We start from the raw sequence: 22934 nt of genomic DNA, 5'->3' as shown, positions 1-22934 counted from the left end.
GAAAATCTTGAAATCTTTGTAATGGACGACGAGTCGGTTATAAACTGGACTTGGTATAACCACCAACTGCAGTGGTTATTGCATATGTACAATATGTACAATAAGCAAATTATTATTATTATATTGTACAGAAAAGAAAAGCTGCTGCAGTTGCAGCTACACTTTTACATTTGAGAAAAAGTGGAAAAAAAAGATATTGTAAAAAGAAATATTGGATAGCACCCATTTTTCAAGAAAGGAAAGTGCATGGATTCTTTCATGCTGTGCTATCTAAACTCGTTTTAGAAGATTTGAGATTTAATAATTACATACGCGTGTCTGCAACTCAATTTGAAAAGTTAACATTCTTAGTTGGAGCAGACATATTCGCTCCTTGCGAATATTCGCTACAAGCTGAAACTTTTCAGCGAACAGCGATTACTCGCTAGCGAACAGCGAATGATCACGTGACCATCATTCGCGGCGATTATTTCGCTGCATGAAACGGCACCTTATCTCATTTTTCCAATCCACTAGTGATTGAAAAAACCCTAGCAAAGAATGATTCTAGCGAGGATCGAACCTGCGGGCTGCGATCATCCCGACATTACTAGTCAAGTTCTCAGGATTGGCGGCCTGTCGCAGTCGATCAAATTCGAATAGTCGTTTGACACTTGAGTCATCAATCGTTGTCGATTAAGAAAACAACACGAATGAACGATGGTGATCGCTATCGGGTTCGAGGGTAGCGCGAACAAATTAGGCGTGGGTATAATTCGGGACCAGCAGGTGCTGTCGAACGTGCGACATACCTACGTCACTCCACCGGGAGTAGGTAACCTCAAAGTGATGCTCCGTATAACCTACCTACATCGCGTGCGAAATGTTTTATCACTACATTTGTCATAATTTCACGTTTCATCCGCGTATTTTTATATATTGTTGCATATTCTACGTGCATAACCTTACGCATTCTGTTGTCAGGTTTTTTACCTCGAGAAACAGCGCAGCATCACAAAGAGCACATCCTGAACGTGTTGCAGAGAGCCTTGGACGATGCGAACGTTACTCTGAAAGATGTAGACATTATTTGTTACACGAAGGGGCCAGGGATGGGAGCGCCCCTGACGGTCGCCGCCCTGGTGGCCAGAACTGTCGCACAGTTGTACGACAAACCTATAGTCGCTGTCAACCACTGCATCGGCCATATCGAGATGGGACGCTTGATCACCGGCAGCGAGAATCCCACCGTCTTGTACGTCTCGGGCGGAAACACTCAGATTATCGCGTACTCCCGGCAGAGGTATCGCATTTTTGGCGAGACGATCGACATAGCGGTTGGCAACTGCCTGGACAGATTTGCGAGACTGTTGAAACTGTCGAACGACCCTAGTCCTGGATACAACATAGAGCAATTGGCGAAAAAGCAAGTAGACCTTTACGTTCCGTTATTGTTCCACCAGGATTTGGTGCAAAGATCCGCGATGGACTCTGTTAGCTCTTAAGATCCAACGCGCTTGCGGAGTCTGGAGCGCTAGATTTGACTAAAATATTCTGGGTGCCTAAAGGGGTAAGAAACTGGCACCACTACCGTACGTTGTCAAAGGGATGGACGTATCGTTTTCTGGTATTTTGAGTCACATAGAGGAACATCTGTCCGAATGGCTCGACACGAAGGCATTCACTCCCGAGGATCTATGTTTCTCCTTGCAAGAGACTGTGTTTGCCATGCTGATCGAGATCACAGGTAATCGGATGGACGTGATTTCTCCGTCTGTTTTCTGTTTGCTTACGATGAACGATGTTACAGAGCGTGCGATGGCGCACGTGAGATCGAGCGAGGTGCTGATCGTAGGCGGTGTAGGGTGCAACGAAAGGCTGCAGGAAATGATGGGCATCATGTGCAAGGAGAGAAACGCTACTCTCTATGCAACGGACGAGCGATTCTGCATTGACAATGGCGTGATGATCGCAGTCGCTGGATCGCTGCAATATAAATGCGAGGGCGGCACACCCTGGATGCAAACCACCTGTGTTCAAAGGTACCGAACGGATGACGTACATGTTTCTTGGAGAAAATAAAATATTTTTCTAAGTTAGAATTTTTGTTATTAAGATATTTAAATCCCTTCATATCGATTAGTTTTGAAAACAAAAAATTACAATTTCACGCACGCTTTAATTTGCACCAAAAAATATTTTATTTTAATCTTAGATTTAAGAAAATGCGATTTTATTATTAATAAAACTATCTTAAATAATGCTACTTTGTATAAAAATACTGATTTTAGAGATTTATCTCGTTTTTTTATTCTCGTCAATTTATTCCAAACTTTCCACGTTTCACGAAAAGGGGAAACTACGGTTTCGGTTAGGTTTTAGGCGCCTCGCAGTTAGTCGGCATCTAGATCTACGTGTTGCCGATCTCGCGAGCGATTATTCGAATGTGCAAAAATGCAGCGGCCGTTGAGAATCGATCGGGTATTATTCGTGACGACCTGCCCGTGCCGTCCCTAAAAATATCCGCGCGCGATGCGATCGTGTGGGCAACAACCAGCTGTGTTATCCGGAAACGTGGTAACCCGGTTTCGCGGCAGGCCGGCTAGATTTCCCGCTGATCGGACAGCTGCTCGCATCGATATAGCTAGGCGGTTTTCGGCCTTGCGCGACTTGCTGACGAGCGTCTTCCAAACGGTTCGATATTGACCCCCTTTGAATAAAGCATCGATCCGATTATTAACTACACATGCTGAACGTTTCTTCGACGCATGTACGATACACTATCGATTCGTTTCGACATGTCGGCAGCGAGTGCAGTTTCCACTGTGCAACTTCGTGTCGGAAACGCGAATTCCGGCGATATCGCGCTACGTGGTTGCACGAGGCGGAAAAGGGATGCGAATAGGAGAAAATCAGGGATGGAAACGGTTTATGGCTGTTCTCCAGGGATGGCGCTCTCTGTTAGAAAGGCGAAGAACGGTTCGCCACAAAATATTGATAAAAGTGTGACAAAACTGTGTTATGCCCGTTGTTAGGAATATTCAATGTAATAGTAATAACTTATAGATGATATTAAACATTGAGAATCTCTTCTTCTTAAGTATATTTAGGAGATGCGGTACACTTAGAGTATTACTTACTAATGCTTCAAAATACTTTCCACTCTTTTTCCTCTTTCAAATAAAAAAAGGATAGAAAGTGTTTTGAAGCATTAGTAATTAGCATAGCGCTAGGTAAAGCAGCCTTGATGTATCTTCATTTCATGTAATTATCGCAAATTAATTTAGTTGAAGCGGGAACGGGAATGTAAGCGCGTTTCGCGCCGAAGAAATGTTACATAACGGATAGCTCCAAACGGACAACTTGGTTGCGACTATGACTCGTCTTGGTAACGATTATTAATTTTGCAGGTTGCTCCTGCCACTTTGTAATCAATCAAACGATAGAGACAGTAATTGATACTCGGGATTCCTCGGCTCGCGATGACGCCGTATCCAACGGGTCGCGCGTGCGCGCGCGCAGCTGTTACTCTCCTCCACGCGCGGGAGTCGCCCCCGCTCAGGAAGCGCCGTTTCGTCACTGAGGCAGGGTGGCGGGGGACGCGTGCGACCCGAGGCGCACGGGGTGGCTCGGGATTATCACCGAGACAGACGCACCTCTGGCTCGTGTCCAAGTAGTGCCTCTGTCGGCGCCAACGGCAGTTACGGTGGCAGAGGCTGTACCATCACCTCCACCACTACCAGAGGCGACCGACGGCAGCCGGTAGTAGTAGTAGTAGCGGTAGTCGAGCAATCCCGAGCGATTTTCCCTGCGCCGCGCGGTTTCTTCCTTCGTCTCCCTTTTTTTTCTCCTTTTTTTTTAACGGCGACACGATCCTTTCCACCCGCGGTATCGCCCGCAGCAGCCGGTTTCCCGCTCGCTCTCTCTCTCTTTCTCTCTCGAGGACGAACGTCCCCCACGTCCGGTGCTCCGGAGCATGAGCCCGTGGTCTGCCGCCAAGGCAAGGGGGAGCACATCGCGCACCCTCGCACTCGTGCCCCGACGCGCGACTGTGCCACATTAGCGCTTAATCGATAGGCACGCGAGCGTCGATCGCAGCGCCCGGTGTGGAACAAGTGGTGATAGTGCCAGTGCGGCCGTCGTCGTCGTCGCCGTCGCCGTCGTCGCCGCCGTCCTCGCGACCGTCGTCGTCGTCGTCGTCGTCGCCGCTCGTCACTGTCGCTGTCGCGAGACCTCGCGACCCCGCCGGGGTCGCGCAACGAGATGCGACGTTCCAGCGCGATGCGCGACGACGCGCTGTTCCCTCGGCCTCGCGGCGACCGTGCTTGAAACAGACGAGAGAGGTGAGTACAAGCGGAGAAGAGATCAGCGCGGGGACCGCCGCTCTGGCCCGCTTCGCGCGCCTCTCGTCTATTTCCGTATAGTAGCTGCCGCGCACGGCGAGCACCGCCGGCGGCACGCGTCGTCGTCGACGTCGTCGTTGATGTCGCCGTTGTTGTCGTCGCCGTCGTCGTTGTCGTCATCGAGAATGCTCCCGAACCGCGAGACCCAGTTAGCGCGGGTCCGTCCCCATATGTCGCCCGCGCTTTCAGCTGCTCGCCCTTGGCTCGCGTTTGACGCGTTTGGCGAGAGCGAGCTCCCTCCGAGGACCAGCTTTAAGACCCGGGTTTATACGTCGATAGTCCGGGTCGGCGATTCTCCAACGGAAATCCCGATCGTGACATAAATGAAGAACGGTTTAATTAATCGGGATTATAGAGGGTTGAGCCCTGTTCGTGCGAGTAGGCAATAGCTCGGGATTTGTCCTAAAAAACGCGAGGGCTTATCCTCGGCTTTGCAGTGATTTCATTCTGACATGCGTGCATTTGAAATTTCGGGATTTCGTGATCGTGAAGAATGAGATTCTTCCTGGAGAACGAATTTTTTCCCTTGTAGCTTTTAAAATGTACTTTCAATGACTCTCTTGTCACATGAAATATCTTTCGAGCAGCAGGTCCGCTTCCTATGTTTGTTCGCTTTGTTGCGAGGATCAATTGTCCGAGGGACCATTACGGCGATTGTTCTTAGCAAAAAAACTCTAAATTAGATTTATAGAAAGAAGAGAAAAAAAAGGAAAAAACGTTTACGAGATGACGTCGAAGTTTGTTGAAGAGATCAGAGGGATTAGAACGTAGGCGTATTCACGTAAACGTTCGGGACGAAAAGTTACACGGTGGATTTGTTACGAGACCCCTACACGTTTAATTACGCGGAAAAAGTTATGATGCGATCTCGGGGCGAGCTCCGCCGCGAAATTTCTCGTCCGAGCGAGTTTCTCCGGAGCTCGTCGCGCGTTCACGCAGACGGAATCCCGTCCGTTGTTGTCCTTTACTACTACTGTTTGACAGTCCCAGGCCGTTGGCTGTTACTACTGCCGCTCGTAAAATACCCGGTACCAACCCTCATATAAACCCGAGACGAGGTTTACAGAGCGAGCGCATCCCTTTCTCAACCGATCATCCTTCGACGCAAAATGAAAACGAGAAATAAAACGCAAATGAATCTTTCTGTTGTTGTCGTCGTCGTCATTGTCGCTTTTTCGCAACGGGAGGACAACTTCGCTAATGAGTCATCCTCGCGAGAAGCACCGTTGCATTGACTCCGCGCCAAGATGCAATCGTGATGCAACCGATCGTTGCACTTGCCGCCGAAATCCGAAGCTCTTTGTGCCACCTGAAATTTCAAGCCGAGGACGCGCTCGAAATGACGATCGTTCTCGAGATATTTGCGGAGCACGTTCTCAGAGATATTCGTAGATATCGGGCTGTAACATATGTTCGCCTCGGTTTTCTAGTATTTTTAATATGATTTATGACGCATATTCGTTATTAAAAATACTAAACAGGCGGGACGAATATAAGTTACGACCCGATGTATCGCGAGATCAACCTCGGAATTATTCTCGTTCGCGGAGAGGAACTCTCGTCTCTCCCGCGATACTCTTACATTGTTCCCCTTTCTTCAAGGGATATTCCGACGCGAGATCGCTCCCGTGGCGCCGGTTTTCAGAGGAAACACTCTTTGCTGAAGCGTTTTTAGAATGTCGCGCGAAGAGAGCGTTCTTTCTCGTCTCTCGCGTCACCGCACAGCGCCGAGGAAAACGTACGGATAATGTCGGGGAAATAACGCAATCAATAACCGGAGCATCGGGCGAATAAAGGCGGCGAAGAAGAAAACGAGCGAGCGCGAGGAGGTGGTGTCGGGACGGCCGACAAAGGAGGATCTCCACGAAACGATGCCACGGACGGACACGCCGTGGCTGCGCCTCTTCGGCGACCTTCACGTCGTCGCCGAGGAATTCGATCGCATACTCCGCCGTCGCCCGATAATCATCGCTAAGATGACGCGATGCGAATCTCGCGAGTAATTGGCATTCGGCACCGCCGAAGCACCCGACGACGAAATTCGGCTTCCGTTTTTGATCTTGATATTCCGATACTTGCTATTGAAATTCGATTTCATAGTTTTAACAGCGAAGGTGAGCTTCTTTCGATCTGCCTTTTTCGGTTAACCGAAACCACCCGGTGGTGCTCGGTTGTGTGCAACGCGTCTTATCATCAGGGATCTTTCCGCCGTGCTAAGGAGCGAGGACTGCTCGCGGCTTCCGGTCCTCCTCCGTTCGACCGAGTTAAATATCAGTAGCGGTCATATTAAAATTCCATCGCGTGCCCCGTGCCCCGTGGGCGTAGATCGTATCTCGCGCGGGCCTTATCCATAAATCGTCCTCGTTGCTGCGAGTCAACGATCGTCACGATCGCTCGATCGTGCTGGATCCGATTGCCGGATTCGGACGTCTCACGGCGGAAGTGCTCGGCGGATCGAGTGTATACCCGGCGCATCAAATATGTGGGGCGCGATTTAATTGTTTCCTCCCCTCCGACGAATTGGGAGATATACCCGATAATAGAGAATAGATAACAATAGGTAATACAATAGTCGAGGGAAGTAGACCAGTTATACGATTATTCCGTAGCGAAAGCTCGGGCTAGAACGCGAAATGAATTAATGCGAGAGTGTTTTGCGGGATGGGGTGCCGCGCCTGCTGGACCAAAAGGTCAAAGATCAAGCGGTTATTCCTCGCGCGGACGTGTCTTCGGCGCGCGGATCGATCCGCGCGCGCGGAAACGCGCCGGATGTTTCGCAGTACGTAAAACGCGGATGCGCGTTCCCGGATGTACGCGACTTCTCACGCGCCAAAGGGAGAGTACGCGTCCTCTCGTCTCTCCTCTCCGGGAAAGCGGGCGCGTTCCCGACGCGCTGGCTAGCTGGGCCATTGCGGGAGAAAAAGATCGATTCCTGTTCTGTCGCTCCCTAGCGGAATACTCTCTCCCTCTCTCTCTCTCTCTCTCTCTCTCTCTGTGTCTATCTTTTTCTCTCTTCGGGAAACACCCTTCGGGAATGCCGCGTCGCTTACGTTGCAGTGCATGCGTGTGCACGCGCGCGCACACACACATACACGTCTGCCGCCGAGAAATAGGCGATTGAGCGGTCGATGTTAACCCGCGGTTCACGTCGGTCCCGCGGTCGTAATAAAAAATTGTTTTAATTCGTGAGGGAGAAAGAAATTTTTTAAATGTATTTCTACATGTATACGTGCAGTTTATTACATACAGTTTTATATAAAACTATAATTTTACTTAATAACAGTATTCTCTAAACCGTTCTTCGCATCTTGCAATGTTATTATTTCTTCTTTATGGATGTCCGTGAGATTAGTTTACAATTCATTATCTTGTATCATCTTTCATCGAGCCTGGCAGGAATTGAGCAAAAATGAGTTATACGTTATATACATTATATACGTTAAAAACACTGGAGTATGTGTGGAAGATCGTCGATCGATTTGACATCAATTTTAAATGATTTTACAGTTACACGGCGCCCAGTAGTAGTAGTTGATTTGGTACACACAGTTTGTAGGTGGGCCTAAAGTAACTAGCGCAGAGAGGAGCGTTTACAGATACGACGGGTGTAACGCTTTTAATAAAGTTACGAGTTTGCGGGGGCCATGTGGTGAGTTATATCGATCATTTCTTCGGGTGCTATTTGTCCCTGAAGAAATGCGCAGAAACTGAGCCTTCTATATGTGTGTGTTGCAATGCGTGATCGTCATAAATTTCATCCTTTTTTTCCCGCTGAAGAGATCGCAAGCTTTAAAATCTCTCGCTGAGAACATCTCTATTGATGTGTTACACGCGAACGGAGAATAATAATAATTATTATTGTAATTACAGAGAAAGGGATTTGCCTCTGATTAAAATCCGCCATTCTAGGATTAAATGCCACAGTTACAAGCGCGGTCGGCTTAAAATGTTAAGATTCCTCCACGTTAAGCTGGCGGCATGCACGCGACATTCGTGGACATGAAATGCTTCGGTATCAGATTATTATGGCAGCACTCGGGATGGTAAACTGCGGTATTAAGCAATTGCTTATAACGTTCACTGCGTTAAAAGCACGCGCTCTCGGTACACAACGCCGTTGTGTAAGAATGATCAATACGCGTTCGGAGGATGTCTTCGTCTTTTCTCTCTCAATTTTTCTTCCTCGATTTTGCTCGCTCTCCGAACGCGACCCGAGCTTCTACCGCGACGCATAAATATTACGTTTCGCTTATCTTCCCCGGTTTACATGCTTACGTGTATACCAGCAGCGTGCCACTTACACACCGAGTGGTCCTCTTCAAATGGAAATAGCTCCATCCTACGCAACTCATCATGCCAACCCTTTCGTGGCTGATGATCGTACAGGGCGTTTCGGAGCTGCTAACCGCCCGATCCTTTCATCCACGTGTTCTTTGACCGATGTGCACTCGGGCATTATTCCTTAACGAAAATTTTATCGAGCTTGCAACGGTAACGTCTAAGCTTGTATTCAAGCTTGAGCATCGTTCCGGATAATCCTCGAATTAAGATTCTGTTACGGCGACAGCCACGCGAGCTTACCTGAAAGACAAAACTTTATTAATTCACTTATGACGTTCTACCGAGTAGACTGTAGCTGACAAAAATCTCATCGCTTTTAATTTATTTAAAATCTATCATCGGAATCGTGATCGTGTTGAGTGTTTCATCGTGATATTTCAGCTGGCGAGCAATAGGCTTCATAACGCGAAAGATTCGTAGGTGCGAATACCGCGATAGTTCCGCTGCATTCTGGACACACGCGTGTGTGCCGCAGGAAAAATACCGACGGGCATTACGTAAATTGTTTAAAAATATATGCGTTCACACGGCGTACATGAAACATAAAAATATTCCACGCGCGACGACTAAAGTATCGTTTGATAGTCATCAAAGCGTGATAGCGGCACGCGTACTGGTGCATAGGCGAAAGTATGATAATCTTCAACAAATGAACCGTATGTAGTGATGATAATCAGTGTGACCACGACACGACGTGCAGTCGTTTCCATATTGAGGACAGTCTCTCATCCTGTCTCCCTCTCTCTCTCTCTCTCTCTTTCTCTCGCGGAGAGGGACTATCCGTTTGGCGCTAAATTTACCAGCACTCCGACGTAATTAGATGGCCGGGTCTATTTTTAGTGGTCGTGACCTTTGTCGGATTCGGATTCTTGTAACGCGTGACCCCACGTACGCACGTGGGTCTTGCCGGTGATAAAACGGAATTAACGCTGAGCGAGCAGCTCGAGCTGGAAATGATGAATGAGAATGCCATGTGATCATCGCGCGAAAAATTTGGAAGAAGCCAATTCGAGCTGAGATCAATTCGGGATGATCTCGTCTTGATCGCGCGCAGATGAGTCCTTCGATGAATTTAGGATCGATTCGAAAAAATGAGCTCTAGCGTAATAAGAGGAAACACGAATTTCTTGTTACATTTGCAATGCTAAATTCTGAGAGGTAAGATGGTGAGATGACGTGGCTGTACGATATTCAATGGAGGAACACGGTATTCAATGATCCAAGTCTTTTCTCGGATTTTATTTCCGAATAATAATGGCGAATCCCGCTTCTGCTATTCTCTCTGATGAAGTATTTCTGGAGCGTTCGCCCACGCCCCTCTCATTTTCATTATTGTTCGTAATATTGTGACTCGGGACTCGGTCAGTAGTAATAATAAAAATAGTGACGTTATTAATTGATTGCTTTTTACATTAGATCGATTGTATTTTTAGACATATCGATTATTCTGATGCTTGTTTTCATGATTTTTTCAAGCCGAGCAGAATGTTTTTATACACCTTGTTATTAATAACTACCGTATTTAAAGATTGTAGCAAGAACTTTGACTCATTCTTATTAACATCCGTGGATTAAAGTTGAAAATCCTCTCATAGCTAGATCTAACGAAGCTATTCAACGTTACAATTCAATGTTACCGCAACGATGAAAGATTAGATGTGTAAAATTAAAAAGCGGTCGTTTGTACTTTCACGAAGTAATTCGTCGTAGCCACGAATGTCTTTCTTCTCTCATGCTGAGGGGAGGTCAACAGGTACGATAGGTGTACAACAGGTCCGACAATCCGCTACGACACACACGTCTCTTTCTTCAAAGTAAAGTCTCGCGAGGTTCGCGTGAACCGTCGTCAGCGTCGTAATTGCATTCTACTAATTTATTGCGCGGCGATTGTTATCCACTTACGTGCGATCTCGCGCGTGGCAATTCGACGGAACAATTCTGTCCATTAATCGCGCGGTGATCGAAAGTGCCTATGTTTAGCGAAATAATTATCTCGGCACACGCGCGCATGAACGTTTCCAAGTTTTCCATTTTGCCCTTTGGACTCGATAGACGATAACAGAATAATCGCCACGGGAATTTGGATAGTAGTCATTTCTATTCCCGACATTCTCCCTATCCGTCCGCCCGCGAATGATTGAGATCAATTTCGCGTGGAAATTACGTGGCATAGAAATTTATATTTGTAAGAATTCAGACGCGCTGACGAAAGTTCGAGTAATTAATATAATATTTATTAGAACATCTGGCAAATTGATAAATGAAATCCGCTCATCACGCTATTCTCCTCGGCTATTGGGACAAGTGGTTTTCGTACGAATCGAGGTCAAGGTGTACTGACCTCGAGTATAAATAGTGTTAGCCGTATATGATAACGGCTGTAAGCACTTTTCAGCCTTTCGCGTGTTGTCTCCAGTTGTTTTTTGATGGTTGGATATCTCGCTCATGAAGAAAATCCGTACACGCGCATGCAACCTTTTTCCTCCGGAATAAATGTGCATCTCACGACAAACATAAAAGAATCATTTCGTATAAATAATATCATTTAGTATATTTAAAAAATACAGTCCTAACAGAGTTACGTCATGCGTGTCCGATGTGTCTTTCAGATTATGACACGGCTGAGTCGGTCGACCAGGTCGACGGAAGGGGCCGGACGGATTCACGGATGAAGCTGAAGAGGAACACCGTGGACGAGGTGGAGGAGGACGACGAAGAAGAAGAAGAAAACGAAAAAGACACCGCGTCAGATATTCGACGAGCGAGCGCGTCGACGTCATTACCATCACGTAGGGCACCGGCTCGTAGTCGCGCTGGTGGCCGACGACGACTCGCACCCGCCGTCACTCGGCGCGTCCGATGCTGAACGAGAGACGGCTCGAGGACAACACGCTGGCGGACGGGGAACGTAATGGTAGCGCCGTGGTCGCCGGCCCGGCGCTCTCATCGTCGTTGCCGTCGTGCACGGTGCCCTACATCGGCACCGACCAGGGCTACGTGTTCGAGGGTGGCGGCACGACGACGCTGCAGCAGCCCGGTGCAGTCGGCGCCCTCGCGATCGGCTGCACCGGTGGCGGAGGAGGTCTCGGGTTCGGCGCGTCGACGGGGGTCCCGGGGGGTGGGCTGGGTGGCGGGATAGGACTCGGTGGAGTCGGTGGAGCCGCGGGGGTTCCAGGAATGATTGGTGGAACAGGAGCAGGAAGCGGAGGAGGTATAGCAGGAGCAGGAGGGGTTGGGAGTGGTGGTGTAGGAGGAGGAGGAGGAGGAGCAGGAGGAAACGTGAACAAGGAGGTCCGTTACGCTGCATTCGCATCATCTGTAGGACCGGTCGGTACCGTGGCGCCGGTAAACCTGCCTTCTCTACCGCCACCGCCGCCGCCGCCGCCGCCGCCGCCGCCACCGCCGCCGCCGCCCCTGCCGCTGCAGATGCAGCAGCAGCGTGCCTTCTCGAGGTCGATGACGTCCCTGCCGCCGGAGCCGTTCATGATCATGCGTTCGAAGGCGCTGAACCGGCGCGTCTCGATCAACGTCGGCGGCGTGAAGCACGAGGTGCTCTGGCGCACCCTCGAGCGGCTGCCGCACACGCGCCTAGGCCGGTTACGTGACTGCAACACCCACGAGGCGATCACCGAGCTCTGCGATGACTACTCCCTGATCGACAACGAGTACTTCTTCGACCGGCATCCAAAGTCCTTCAGCTCGATCCTCAACTTCTATCGCACCGGCAAGCTCCACTTGGTGGACGAGATGTGCGTGCTGGCGTTTAGCGACGACCTCGCGTACTGGGGCGTCGATGAGCTCTACCTCGAGAGCTGCTGCCAGCACAAGTACCACCAGCGGAAGGAGCACGTGCACGAGGAGATGCGCAAGGAGGCGGAATCGCTGCGGCAGCGCGAGGAGGAGGAGTTCGGCGAGGGGAAGTGCGCCCAGTACCAGAAGTGGCTGTGGGACCTCCTCGAGAAGCCGACCACGTCCATCGCCGCGAGGGTGAGTCGCACGTGGTGGTTCAGGGACCATGCGGAAACAGAACACGATGCACAGACCGCGGAACGTCGCGCATCGTCCGTCGTCGTTCCCTCGTGCATACAGGGTGTTCCCGAGAAAATGGGAAACGGTACTATAAGTATATTTAGACTCGCGTTTCTTTCTCAATTCTCAGACTACAATGTCCTGCGAGCTATTATCATTCCATTATAAATAGATAACGCGTCGTAACATAATTGTCAAAGTTATTTCAGATGGTTCTTATTTTAGCAAGAATTCTTTTCCAAGAAGGAATTTAGTTTGCTACTTAATCATTGATATTTAATAATGAAAATGTCCGCTAAGGATAAGTTGGAAAGCGGATTCAATCGAAAAGCTATTACTGATTCCCAATTCTCGCGGAATACTCTGTAGAATCGCGATTGTTATTGGAGAAACGGCTGTTGAACTCGAGCCAAGATTCCGGGTTGTCGCAACAAGGACACGTCGCGTGGCACTTAGCATTGATCAATTTAACTTATTAGAGATCACCGTCTAAATATTTATACGGCAAACACACACACACCGCGAAACCGCGTTTGATGATAAAAATATGTTAGAGAAACCGCTGTTGGATCCTCGCGCCCAGCTGGCGATCATACAGACGGTGATCTTTAATAGATTCGCTACTTTCGAGGGACCATGCGTCGTTGTCGTATTTTCGCGGTGCTTTTTGCTTCGTTCCCGTGGCTACGTCCTATCTACGACGCAGAAAAGCACTTGGGAAGTTACCAAAACGAAGTTACATATGTTTGATATTTGCACGCCGCGCATACAAATAGAAGTTTCTTTTCGGACTGGGCTGCACCGATTCGATGATCAGCAGCATCAACAATTCGCTTCGCTCGGTCATTACACGGAGCTACGGTTAGAATTGACAAAGTCGTATCAGAAATTGTGCAAATTGCCGTTATCCTTGGCGACATAATCGCGTAATGAAAGCTTTCACACGTGTCGTCAACGTGTCATCAAGCGGCGGTGTAGTATGACGCAGCAGATAAGAAACAATCAAGCTAATCGACGTCGAGGTGCAGCCAGTCCTCATTAAGCTTTGCCTCCAAGCTCGATAACATGACCTTCTCTTCATGTCACGGCGCGCCGGACGATTCGCGGCGTTTCCACCCTCACACCGTTAAAGCTTTCCTCACGTCCGTCTCGCTGAGAAGCTCGTGTCGGTGAGCGTTATCGTAATCTCTTCGGCTGATCGGGGACTACTCTACTATTTATTACGCATAATACTGTGGGCTTTTACGCGCGTGTCGGCTCTGGCAGGGATCGATCGAGCGAAAAATGTCGAGTCTGACGCGCGTAATTTCGCCCGGATTCCCAAGACTCGGAATACCTCGTGAAAACGTGAGACGAATCCACCACATCCGTGACGACCGCAAGATTACGAGCCCAAACTTATTCTCGCTTTGCCGCAAAACACTTTTCAATCCTTCTCTCTGACTTGCATTTCGCACTAACCCACTTAACGATGTGTCCACGCTTGCAGTTTTTTGCCGGAGCCTTAATTCAAGCAAAGGTATTATTAAATCGATATTACAGCATCGATTCGACGTAGCTCGCATATAGGCGAAGTACAGAGTAGAGAGAACGTATGACTTTTTCAACATTCACATTTATCCTTATTTAGATCATTCCGTGGGCCGCTCGATCGGCAGATCGCAGTCGATCTCGTTTCCTGGCAAATACACCTTTCACGAATAGAAAACGATTATGATGATTTACAGTAAACATTTTAGATTGCTGGCTGCAATTTTATCTACAAAATTACATTTGGTCTCTCGAATATTGACAAAATTATCGTCATTCAGTATCATGCAAATTTATCGGGACAGATTTAAATCTAACATTTATCATGTCACGATTGACGTGTGTACGATGTGTAATTTTATTTATCGAGATGTATGGTCAACAGAATGACATGCTATTGAAATTGTAGTAAATTTTCAACATGCACACGCATTTGCAATTCAATTTGGCACTCCAACGTAATTTTTAAAATGTGCGTCATCAAGAGAGATTGTGCACTTTAAAAATATGATAAAAGCTAACAATTCATTTTTAATCACGCCTCGCATTGACCCAATTTATCTTATCGCGCCTGCTCTCGGAAGAAACCAATGAAGTTATTACTCTTCGATGGAGAGTTACCCGTTGACGGATAACGAAGTAATTTCGACGGATCGTCTGAAGAAAACATGATCTCCGCATAATACTTGCCGCGATCAGATCGAATTCGCGTGAGCCGATCGAGCGTGGCGTAGCTGGCATAACTCACAAAATCGGATCACGATCTAGATTCACTCTTCATCTCGGCATTTAGCTTCGGCGTGCTGATTAACGATCATAGATAGCGTTTTAGCTAGGCGTTGACGTGTACCTAGACAGTCTAATGACGAGAAGCACACGTACATACACACACATGTGTGTCTGCTCTGATTTTTGTTTGCGTAAGTATATGTGCATACGTATCGTAGATTGGCGAATGATAGCTCCGGCGTCGATCTCTGTAATGTGTATTTTATTTCTAGGTGGTGTTGCCCCTTCCAACATGATACTAATCTATCTGTATCTGTCTCTCTCTTTGTTTCTTTTTGTTTCACTGTAATTCAGCTTTCAGCTCGTAGTTTGTATTGCGTCTCGAGAGTAAACTGACCATCGTGTGCCGTGTAATCGGCCGCCGATGATAATGGGAGTGTTTTATACGCGATTACCAGGTATCACGTTGATTCTTTCTCGACACCGCTCCCTAAGCGTCATAGTAGTTTCGCTACCAGCGAATTCAATTCGACACACGATATTTATATACTGTATATATTATATATATTATATATTAATGCACGCGTGCCTTACGAGCACCTGTACGAAAACATAAGTAAATCCGTCTGTACTGATACACTTATATATCCACGATATCCTACGTAAAAATTGATGAAATCGACACAAGATCACATGCCACTAATTTGTACACCGGGTGTGCCAGAGTCGTATCCCGCTAATTGGACGAGATAATAATCGACGTAAGGAAACTAATCGTTCTTCCAAGAATCATTATTTTTCTTACTTCGTACGATTATGAAAATTATATTCTCAGTTTTGCCTTTTAAATAAAATTATGAGAATTACGTTGCGAGGAAATAGTTGAGACATAAATTTTTTTAATTAATTTTAAATGAGTTTTATTTTAATAGAAAGTTAAATTGAAACTGCTTTTTAACTTTTTTAACAGTTACAATTAAGCTTTCAGATTTTTTGTTCAATTTTAAGCGTATCAAAGAACTGATGAAAGGAAATAAATTCTGGGACACTCTGCGTAATTATTATTAATGTATAATTATATCAAGAGTGATATATAATCAAGGAAATATATTATTAATGTTAATCCGCTTCTACGTCGAGTCCGATATCGATACTCGCGATATATCGTGCATACTTAGCGCCATATGAACTTTCGTGAATTAGACAGCACGTTGTACATTTTCTCTCGGCTATGAGAATTGCTTGCCAAAGTAAAAGACCATTTTCGGTTTAATATCAAGCTATCAATAGCTTTTCTAAAAAATTTCTCAAAATTTTAATGATCGAAAATTTTTAAATACTTAAAGCTTTTCGAATCAATATCACAAAATTTCATAGTTAATCTCATATCAATTTCATTACTATACAAATTTTTAATTCATAGTTTTATACATTCGTAATCAGACTCTAGAAGTTACAACAGTTCGCACAAAAGGTGGCCTCTAATTAAATTTTGCGCCGAGGAAAAATAGCGGAGCTCGACTGTCAAAGTGCTCGCAGTCGAAGGATAAAATGTGCGATGGGCGCCGCCGTGCATTAACTTAAATAACAAAACGTAACGAGCCCATAGTACATAAGAATAAACGTGTGGACGATACCCGCTGGGAATTGATGGTCGGACTCGACGATTTTGCCGCTCACGAGAATCCACTTGATTCAGTAACAAGCGATACCTCGTCTCTGTCTATCTATCTCTCTCTCTATCTATCTACCTATCTCTCACGAACGTAGTCGTTGTCTGAATCCTCGATGTATACTTGACACACCACAAACAATACACATTGCACACACTGTTGCCCGAGATGAGATGATGATTTGTGCGGGGTGGCACTCGCTCCTCCCTGGACTCCTCCCTTAACGACCGCACCGGCGATCCCCAACTACGACTCCGATCGACCATCCGACCGACCACCTAATCCCCTACAACCGGTCTCAGTGTCCCATCCTCCCTCGAGATCATCCCCCCTGAGTCGCCCGGATCAAACGATGTCGGTGTCCGACACCTACCTCTCGAAGTCGCTCCCGAACCAGTCTCTGTCGCCCTTGTCTTTCAACCCTCTCTCGCTGCACGTCCGTGTGACCACGGCACAGCGGCACGGCGCGTCTTAACGCTTCCGAGAGAGCTGGCATCGGATATTTATTATATCATAATATATTACACATCGCACTGGTCCCATCCCGCCCCGGGACACCGTCTCGTCTTTCTCTCTTTACCCTCTCGTGCGACCGTTTTTTCTCATTGCTTTTGTCACACCGGGACGTGTTCCCCTTAACGGGCCCGTCAATATTTTATGAAACTGAAACCGTATCGATCTGCGGAGTATATTTAGAGCACATGTGGGGCCATAACTATACAGCTGCCATATACGGCGAGTATACCCTTCAGCTCCGACGCAAGATCCGCGGATCACCCTCGGAAAAATTACCGCGGAGGACACGTATGTAGTGCCATGTAGGTTTGTGCGAGTACCGCCGTCGGGTCGATTCAGAGGTCAGATCGGATCGAAGACGGGCAAATGCGATCGCGACGGAGTAGCCTACTGTCGCGGGTAGAAATACGTAGATACCTAGAAGTAGAACGATCAATTTTGCGGTTTGAGTAAGCGGTAAGACGAAGCGCTTTGCATCTTCATGATACGTACGGATACGTTTTCTTCGTCTCTCTTCGATTTTCCAGCGAGTTATTACAGTGATATCGGTAACGCGGGGAACGGTATCGTCAATAGTGCGATGACACCAAAATGATAATGCGGAAAAACATCACGGTCTGTTACTTTCTTTTTTGCGGGGTGATAATAAAACGCTTATCGTAACTGCGCGCCACTGGAGTATTCTATTATTACCGTATCTTGCTTTTACGATTGCGACGGTTGTTATCTCCATTTTATGCATCGCAAACGTTCGCCTTAAGATAGGTGAGACGCACGTATGTAAACTCGCGTGAATATTAACTAATACGGCTGCAGCTTTTGTTGTATACTAATACGCAGTATATTAATACATACGTAGAGCTTTTTGTACTATAATAACATGCCGGTTATATTAGTCGCTTTGCGAAATACCTCGACTTGGCGGGCGTTAGAAAATGTTTCAAGGAGTTTCTACTACGTATAAATAGTGAAATTAAATTGTTGACTTCTTCCCGACGCAGAATTGTTCTCGCTCGCTAGCTCGGTTATTCGCACAGACTTGGTATTACACCGAGAGAGAGGGATCCGTGTCAGTTAACATCAAACCTTGCTAAAATAAATTATGGGAATCTAACAATTTTGTTTGTAGTTTTGTTCAATTTTGCTTGTGGCTAACCAAGCCGAAGCTCCTTGCGCTTTAACGCATCAACTGGTTACGGATTCATTTCTACAAAATAACAAGTTTCGTTCGCGCAGAATACATAGAACATTACCGAGCAATTTATCATTATTATTACTACTACATTATTACTACTAGCTATATCATCGTTTTCCGTCTAAATATTTCCCGCTACTTTGACAAAATTATTTTACAGAGTTAATATTATCCAACGCATCTCCGATGTCGAGCAATGACGTCTTGCTGCAATAATATTTCTCGGCTTTGCGTAAATTCTCTGATTTTTGCGTAAAAAGTGTAATAATAGGTCGCAGTTGCGAGGAAAAACCATTCGTCACACGGCTGAACGGTATATTCGTCTGAGCAGCGACTGCAGCCACGTGCATATTGTCGCAAGCTTGTACCTCCTGGCCGCTGCACTATCGCGCGCACTAGCCCATCAAACGATACGTCTACAAAATTACAGTTTTGTACCACGTTCTCGGCTTCCTTCTTTTCAGTCTCTCCTATCCGGCTTCTTCTTTTGTCCGCAGCTAACGCGACAGCATCGCGAGTCATAACGCGAAGCGACAAACGCACGAATCCGCTTCACCGCACGACGGTACCACCAACCGGATCTCCCGTCCCGCACAGAAAGCATTACGATGCACGGGCTTGCTTAACGCGATCCTCTCGCCACCCTTAACATCACGTACACGCACACGTAACACGCACTTTGTTGTACAATAACGTTACTTCGAAGCAGCATTGATTTTTATTGGTACCGGCGCGATGATCGTCCCTCGAGATCCCTCGAGGGTGGGCACCGCGCCTGCTCGCGCATTAATCCTCTTGCGGTCGCAATGCAGTCGTTATTGCGATGACTTCCATTTCTTTCAGATGTAAATGACACGGCACTGCCTTTTCAAAAATTTTATGAGACTCGCCAATAATAAAAGTTGTTGTCGGCGACGCTGTCTGAAATTGAAACGAAGTATTTAATATTGATGCAATTATTGGTATCGATTTTGGACCGCAGTGGATTAAAACGTGATTTTCCCCTTTGCTGCTTTTCTCGATTTTGCTTATATAAAGTGGTACATCCGGGACAAACCTGATGAATTGAACAACGATCTTTGGATGACAAAAATGGCACTTTTTGCATTTTCCGATCGCTCTTGATGAACAGTATAAATGTATCTCCATGAAAGATTAATCGCGCGCGACACTTTTACGAGATGTTTCTGTAGGCATGACTCTAAATTTACTTCTCTTGAAGAGAGAATAAAGATTTAAGGAGACTTTAACGTCAAGTTTATTACTTCCATGTGCATACACGACCTTTTCAAATTTTTTGGAAAATATAAGATACTATAAATGGCGGCAGATCGTAGAAAATCAACTTTAAATTTTAAATTAAAATTCTATTAACGTATTTTTATTTTTCTCCCGTTAATATATTCATCGCATCACCTCTTTAAGAGAGACGAATATGGAGTCACATGAGCAACCACGGAAATTTACCGTTTCCTCGGTTTTGCTCCCGGATGTGCCTGCTTCCCCTATTTACTTGCGACTTAATTAATGCGAAGCAAGCTCCCTCCCTACTTACTTTACTTTGTTGAGTAACCTCATGATTTCGCTGAGCCCTCCAAAGCGACGAATTGATTTCGCATTGTAGCGATTGCACTGGCGTGAGAGTAGAGTGTTAGTAAGGGTTGGGGGGATGGGCGGGTGGGATGGAAAAGGGTGTATACGCGGGCTGGTGACTCCGCGGGGTGCGAAAGGGGTGCACCATACACGGGGGAGCGTCGGGTCGGGCAAGGGAGCGGGGTTTTGAAGGGACATACAGATACTTTTTATATGTATACGCTGGCCGAAATAATGCAATGAAACTTGTGTGAGTCGAGCGACGTCGGGCAGACTGCGTTTAAAACGACGAGGCACTCCCTGGTGATGACGTGGTTCGCGTTGCTGGTCACGCTGGGTTTCCGCGAGAATCGGCGATCGATTCTCCGTTTGCTGGGTTGTTCAATAATTGATTTTTCCACTTTTCCTGTTTCTTTTTTTCTTTCCTTTGCAAGAAGCCTTCGTTGTTCGTTAATCGGCGTTATCCTCCGCCTTTTATGGTGTATGTGGCGTCTATGGTGATTTCGCTTGATCTCTCCGAGCTGTGCTCGCTTCTTCGATGGTCCCTCCTCTCTTTCTCTCTCTCTTTCTGTTAATTTCACGAGCAGCCTTGTATCGCGAGTATCCTTCAAGCTCAATTAAGCGCGCCCGTTCGTCGTGTTTCACTTGGTCACGCAGCAAACGCGCGGGAAAGCGCGAGCTCGTATTTGAGACTAATTAGTGCTTGGTAAACACTATTTCATTAGCGTTATTGGGTGTTAATTGATCAGCAGTGTTATCCTTTGAATTCGCTGAATTTCGGAAATTATCCTCGTGACTTTGGCCATTAACATTTTGTGATATTTTCACGTAAAGTAAAATCATGATGCAGACGGAACGTTCAAGTGACACGTGAATTATTAATCCGTCAAAATGTGTGAAACACATTTTACATACCTGGTCATGTAAAGTAAAATGTTGTATATATATGTACATTGTATTCGACGAGGCAACGAAAATGCATTTTCGATTTTCGAGATTTTCGAGATTTGCTTTTTGCGTATCGCCAGTTTTATCGCTTGCTTTACTGTAAATATGGCAACATATATATACGCAATATCTGCGCCAAGAGAGAGAATTATATTTATATATACATCATCAAATACATTTATATCTGCTTTCATTCCGTCGCTAAAAACGTTTTAACCGTTCGTATCTTTGCCAGCTTCATATTTTATCATTCCGCTTCCGCAGAGTGGAAGCTTTCGACTTTTTCCGCTGTAATGATTGTATCGCTTGTGAAACATTCAGAGCAATGACTATTTTTACCATATTTATAGTTTACGTACGCATAACTATATAACTGTAGCGCCTTAAGAAGTGAGTACTCCTCATTTTGCGGCCGCTTTCTTCTTCAACTATAAGCTTGCGTGGTCTTTTCCGAGAAGTCTATAACTCGCATCGACAATGTCGATTGTCGAGGACAAACTGTGCTCGAATTACTTCTTTCACGTATTAACAGGATTAATATGTCGCGACATTAGCTCGCTCGTTTTGATTCTAGAGAATAGAATGTAGACAAGTGACTCGTTACGTTCCCGTTCCAACGTAGACGCGATGATAGCACGGCTATAGATTTAGGAGAATACCCCCGGTAGAGCCCGATAAAGACGGACAGAGAATGAAAGAAAAGACGTTAAAGAGAGGGAGCTCCCCTTAAACGTACACGTAGACCAGGTAGCTCGCGTCTGGCTAGCTCCGTTTGACCGGTTGACCCGTCGCTTTTCCAGGTGATAGCTGTGATATCAATACTCTTTATTGTGCTTTCGACGATCGCACTAACTCTCAACACCATTCCTAGTATGCAAGTGAATGATGAGAAGGGGAACTTTCAAGACAATCCGCAGCTCGCGATGGTGGAGGCCGTGTGTATCTCGTGGTTCACCCTCGAGTACCTGCTTAGGTTCAGTGCCTCGCCGGACAAGTGGAAGTTCTTCAAGGGCGGTCTTAACGTGATCGATCTGCTGGCGATACTGCCGTACTTCGTATCTCTGTTCCTGGTCGAGACAAACAAGAACGCGAACGACCAGTTCCAGGACGTGCGCAGGGTAGTGCAGATCTTTCGTATAATGCGGATCCTGAGGATCTTGAAGCTGGCCCGCCACTCGACCGGGCTGCAGAGTCTCGGCTTCACCCTACGTAACTCGTACAAGGAGCTGGGCCTGCTGATGCTCTTCCTGGCGATGGGCGTCCTCATATTCTCGAGCCTCGCCTACTTCGCCGAGAAGGAGGAGCCCGGGACCAAATTCGTAAGCATTCCAGAGACCTTCTGGTGGGCGGGCATCACAATGACCACCGTCGGATACGGCGACATCTACCCCACGACCCCGCTCGGCAAAGCGATCGGCAGTGTGTGTTGTATATGTGGTGTCCTGGTAATCGCGTTGCCCATTCCCATTATCGTCAACAACTTCGCCGAGTTCTACAAGAATCAGATGAGACGAGAGAAGGCGATCAAGAGGCGGGAGGCCCTCGAGAGGGCCAAGCGGGAGGGCAGCATCGTGTCTTTCCATCACATCAACCTGAGGGATGCCTTCGCCAAGAGCATGGATCTCATCGACGTCATCGTCGACACCGGTAAGCGACGGGCTGGCACCGCGCGGCGGGTACCGATCAGTATCTGCTTCGCGCGCCACGAGACTCCGCGTCGCCGAGACCGACTTATCGAACAAACTCGGCCCCGACCCGAGACCATCGACGCGGCTCTCCGAGCTGACCCTCGCCTCGGAGCGACTGCGTGCTGCGTCGTCTTCTATTATTTTCTCCTCTTTGCGTTTTCCTCGTCAATCGCGGTAATAAGGGGTTTTTTTTTATTTACGACGCAACTTAACCCGATGTTATGGTACTTCGATTTGTTCTCGGTCTGACTCCGAGGGGACTACGAATGCTTTTCAAATTGGTCCCAGCGCGAGAAACCTAGGTAGAAAG

General features: G+C 46.9%; 2 protein-coding genes and 1 long non-coding RNA gene across 11 annotated transcripts in view; 2 read left to right on the top strand and 1 right to left on the bottom strand.

Moving 5' to 3' along the window:
- The first annotated feature begins 603 nt into the window (after positions 1-603).
- On the top strand, positions 604-11435 carry LOC105278314 (probable tRNA N6-adenosine threonylcarbamoyltransferase). 2 transcript variants are annotated; one of them, XM_026973170.1, is made up of 5 exons: positions 604-814; positions 964-1405; positions 1548-1726; positions 1790-2021; positions 11333-11435. In XM_026973170.1, the coding sequence occupies exons 1-5, from the start codon at positions 700-702 to the stop codon at positions 11337-11339; spliced, it is 975 nt and encodes a 324-aa protein (XP_026828971.1). In that variant the 5' UTR covers positions 604-699; the 3' UTR covers positions 11340-11435. The 2 variants fall into 2 exon arrangements, with proteins under 2 accessions (XP_026828971.1, XP_011335615.1); XM_011337313.3 differs by lacking the exon at positions 11333-11435 and having other exon boundaries at positions 1790-2081.
- On the bottom strand, positions 7601-21805 carry LOC105278311. Its single transcript, XR_893765.3, has 2 exons — positions 16763-21805; positions 7601-8963 (listed from the first exon to the last, which is right to left on the bottom strand). It is a non-coding gene; the product is annotated as an uncharacterized LOC105278311 (long non-coding RNA).
- LOC105278312 (potassium voltage-gated channel protein Shab) overlaps positions 11442-22934 on the top strand; it is a 40189-nt gene continuing 28696 nt past the window's right edge. For all 8 annotated transcript variants that reach the window (XR_003407162.1, XR_003407161.1, XM_026973166.1 and 5 more), the window contains exons 1-2: positions 11442-12710; positions 21737-22583. Coding sequence is in view for 6 of the 8 variants with exons in the window: in XM_026973166.1 (XP_026828967.1) it covers positions 11583-12710; positions 21737-22583 (1975 nt within the window). In the remaining 2 variants the exon portion in view is untranslated. The remainder of the gene's footprint in view (positions 12711-21736; positions 22584-22934) is intronic.

The sequence above is a fragment of the Ooceraea biroi genome, chromosome 10 (genome assembly GCF_003672135.1).
Source record: "Ooceraea biroi isolate clonal line C1 chromosome 10, Obir_v5.4, whole genome shotgun sequence".
In the NCBI taxonomy this organism is placed as follows: domain Eukaryota; kingdom Metazoa; phylum Arthropoda; class Insecta; order Hymenoptera; family Formicidae; genus Ooceraea; species Ooceraea biroi.
The sequence above is the reverse complement of the archived record's forward strand: the minus strand, read 5'-3'. Positions and strand labels throughout refer to the sequence as shown.

Bases quoted from the DNA above. Each gene is read 5' to 3' on its own strand.
- LOC105278314 (XM_011337313.3), top strand. From the start codon at position 700: ATGGTGATCGCTATCGGGTTCGAGGGTAGCGCGAACAAATTAGGCGTG. The intron at 1,406-1,547 runs GCAAGTAGACCT...GGGTGCCTAAAG, and splicing joins ATAGAGCAATTGGCGAAAAA to GGGTAAGAAACTGGCACCAC. The intron at 1,727-1,789 runs GTAATCGGATGG...ACGATGTTACAG, and splicing joins CATGCTGATCGAGATCACAG to AGCGTGCGATGGCGCACGTG.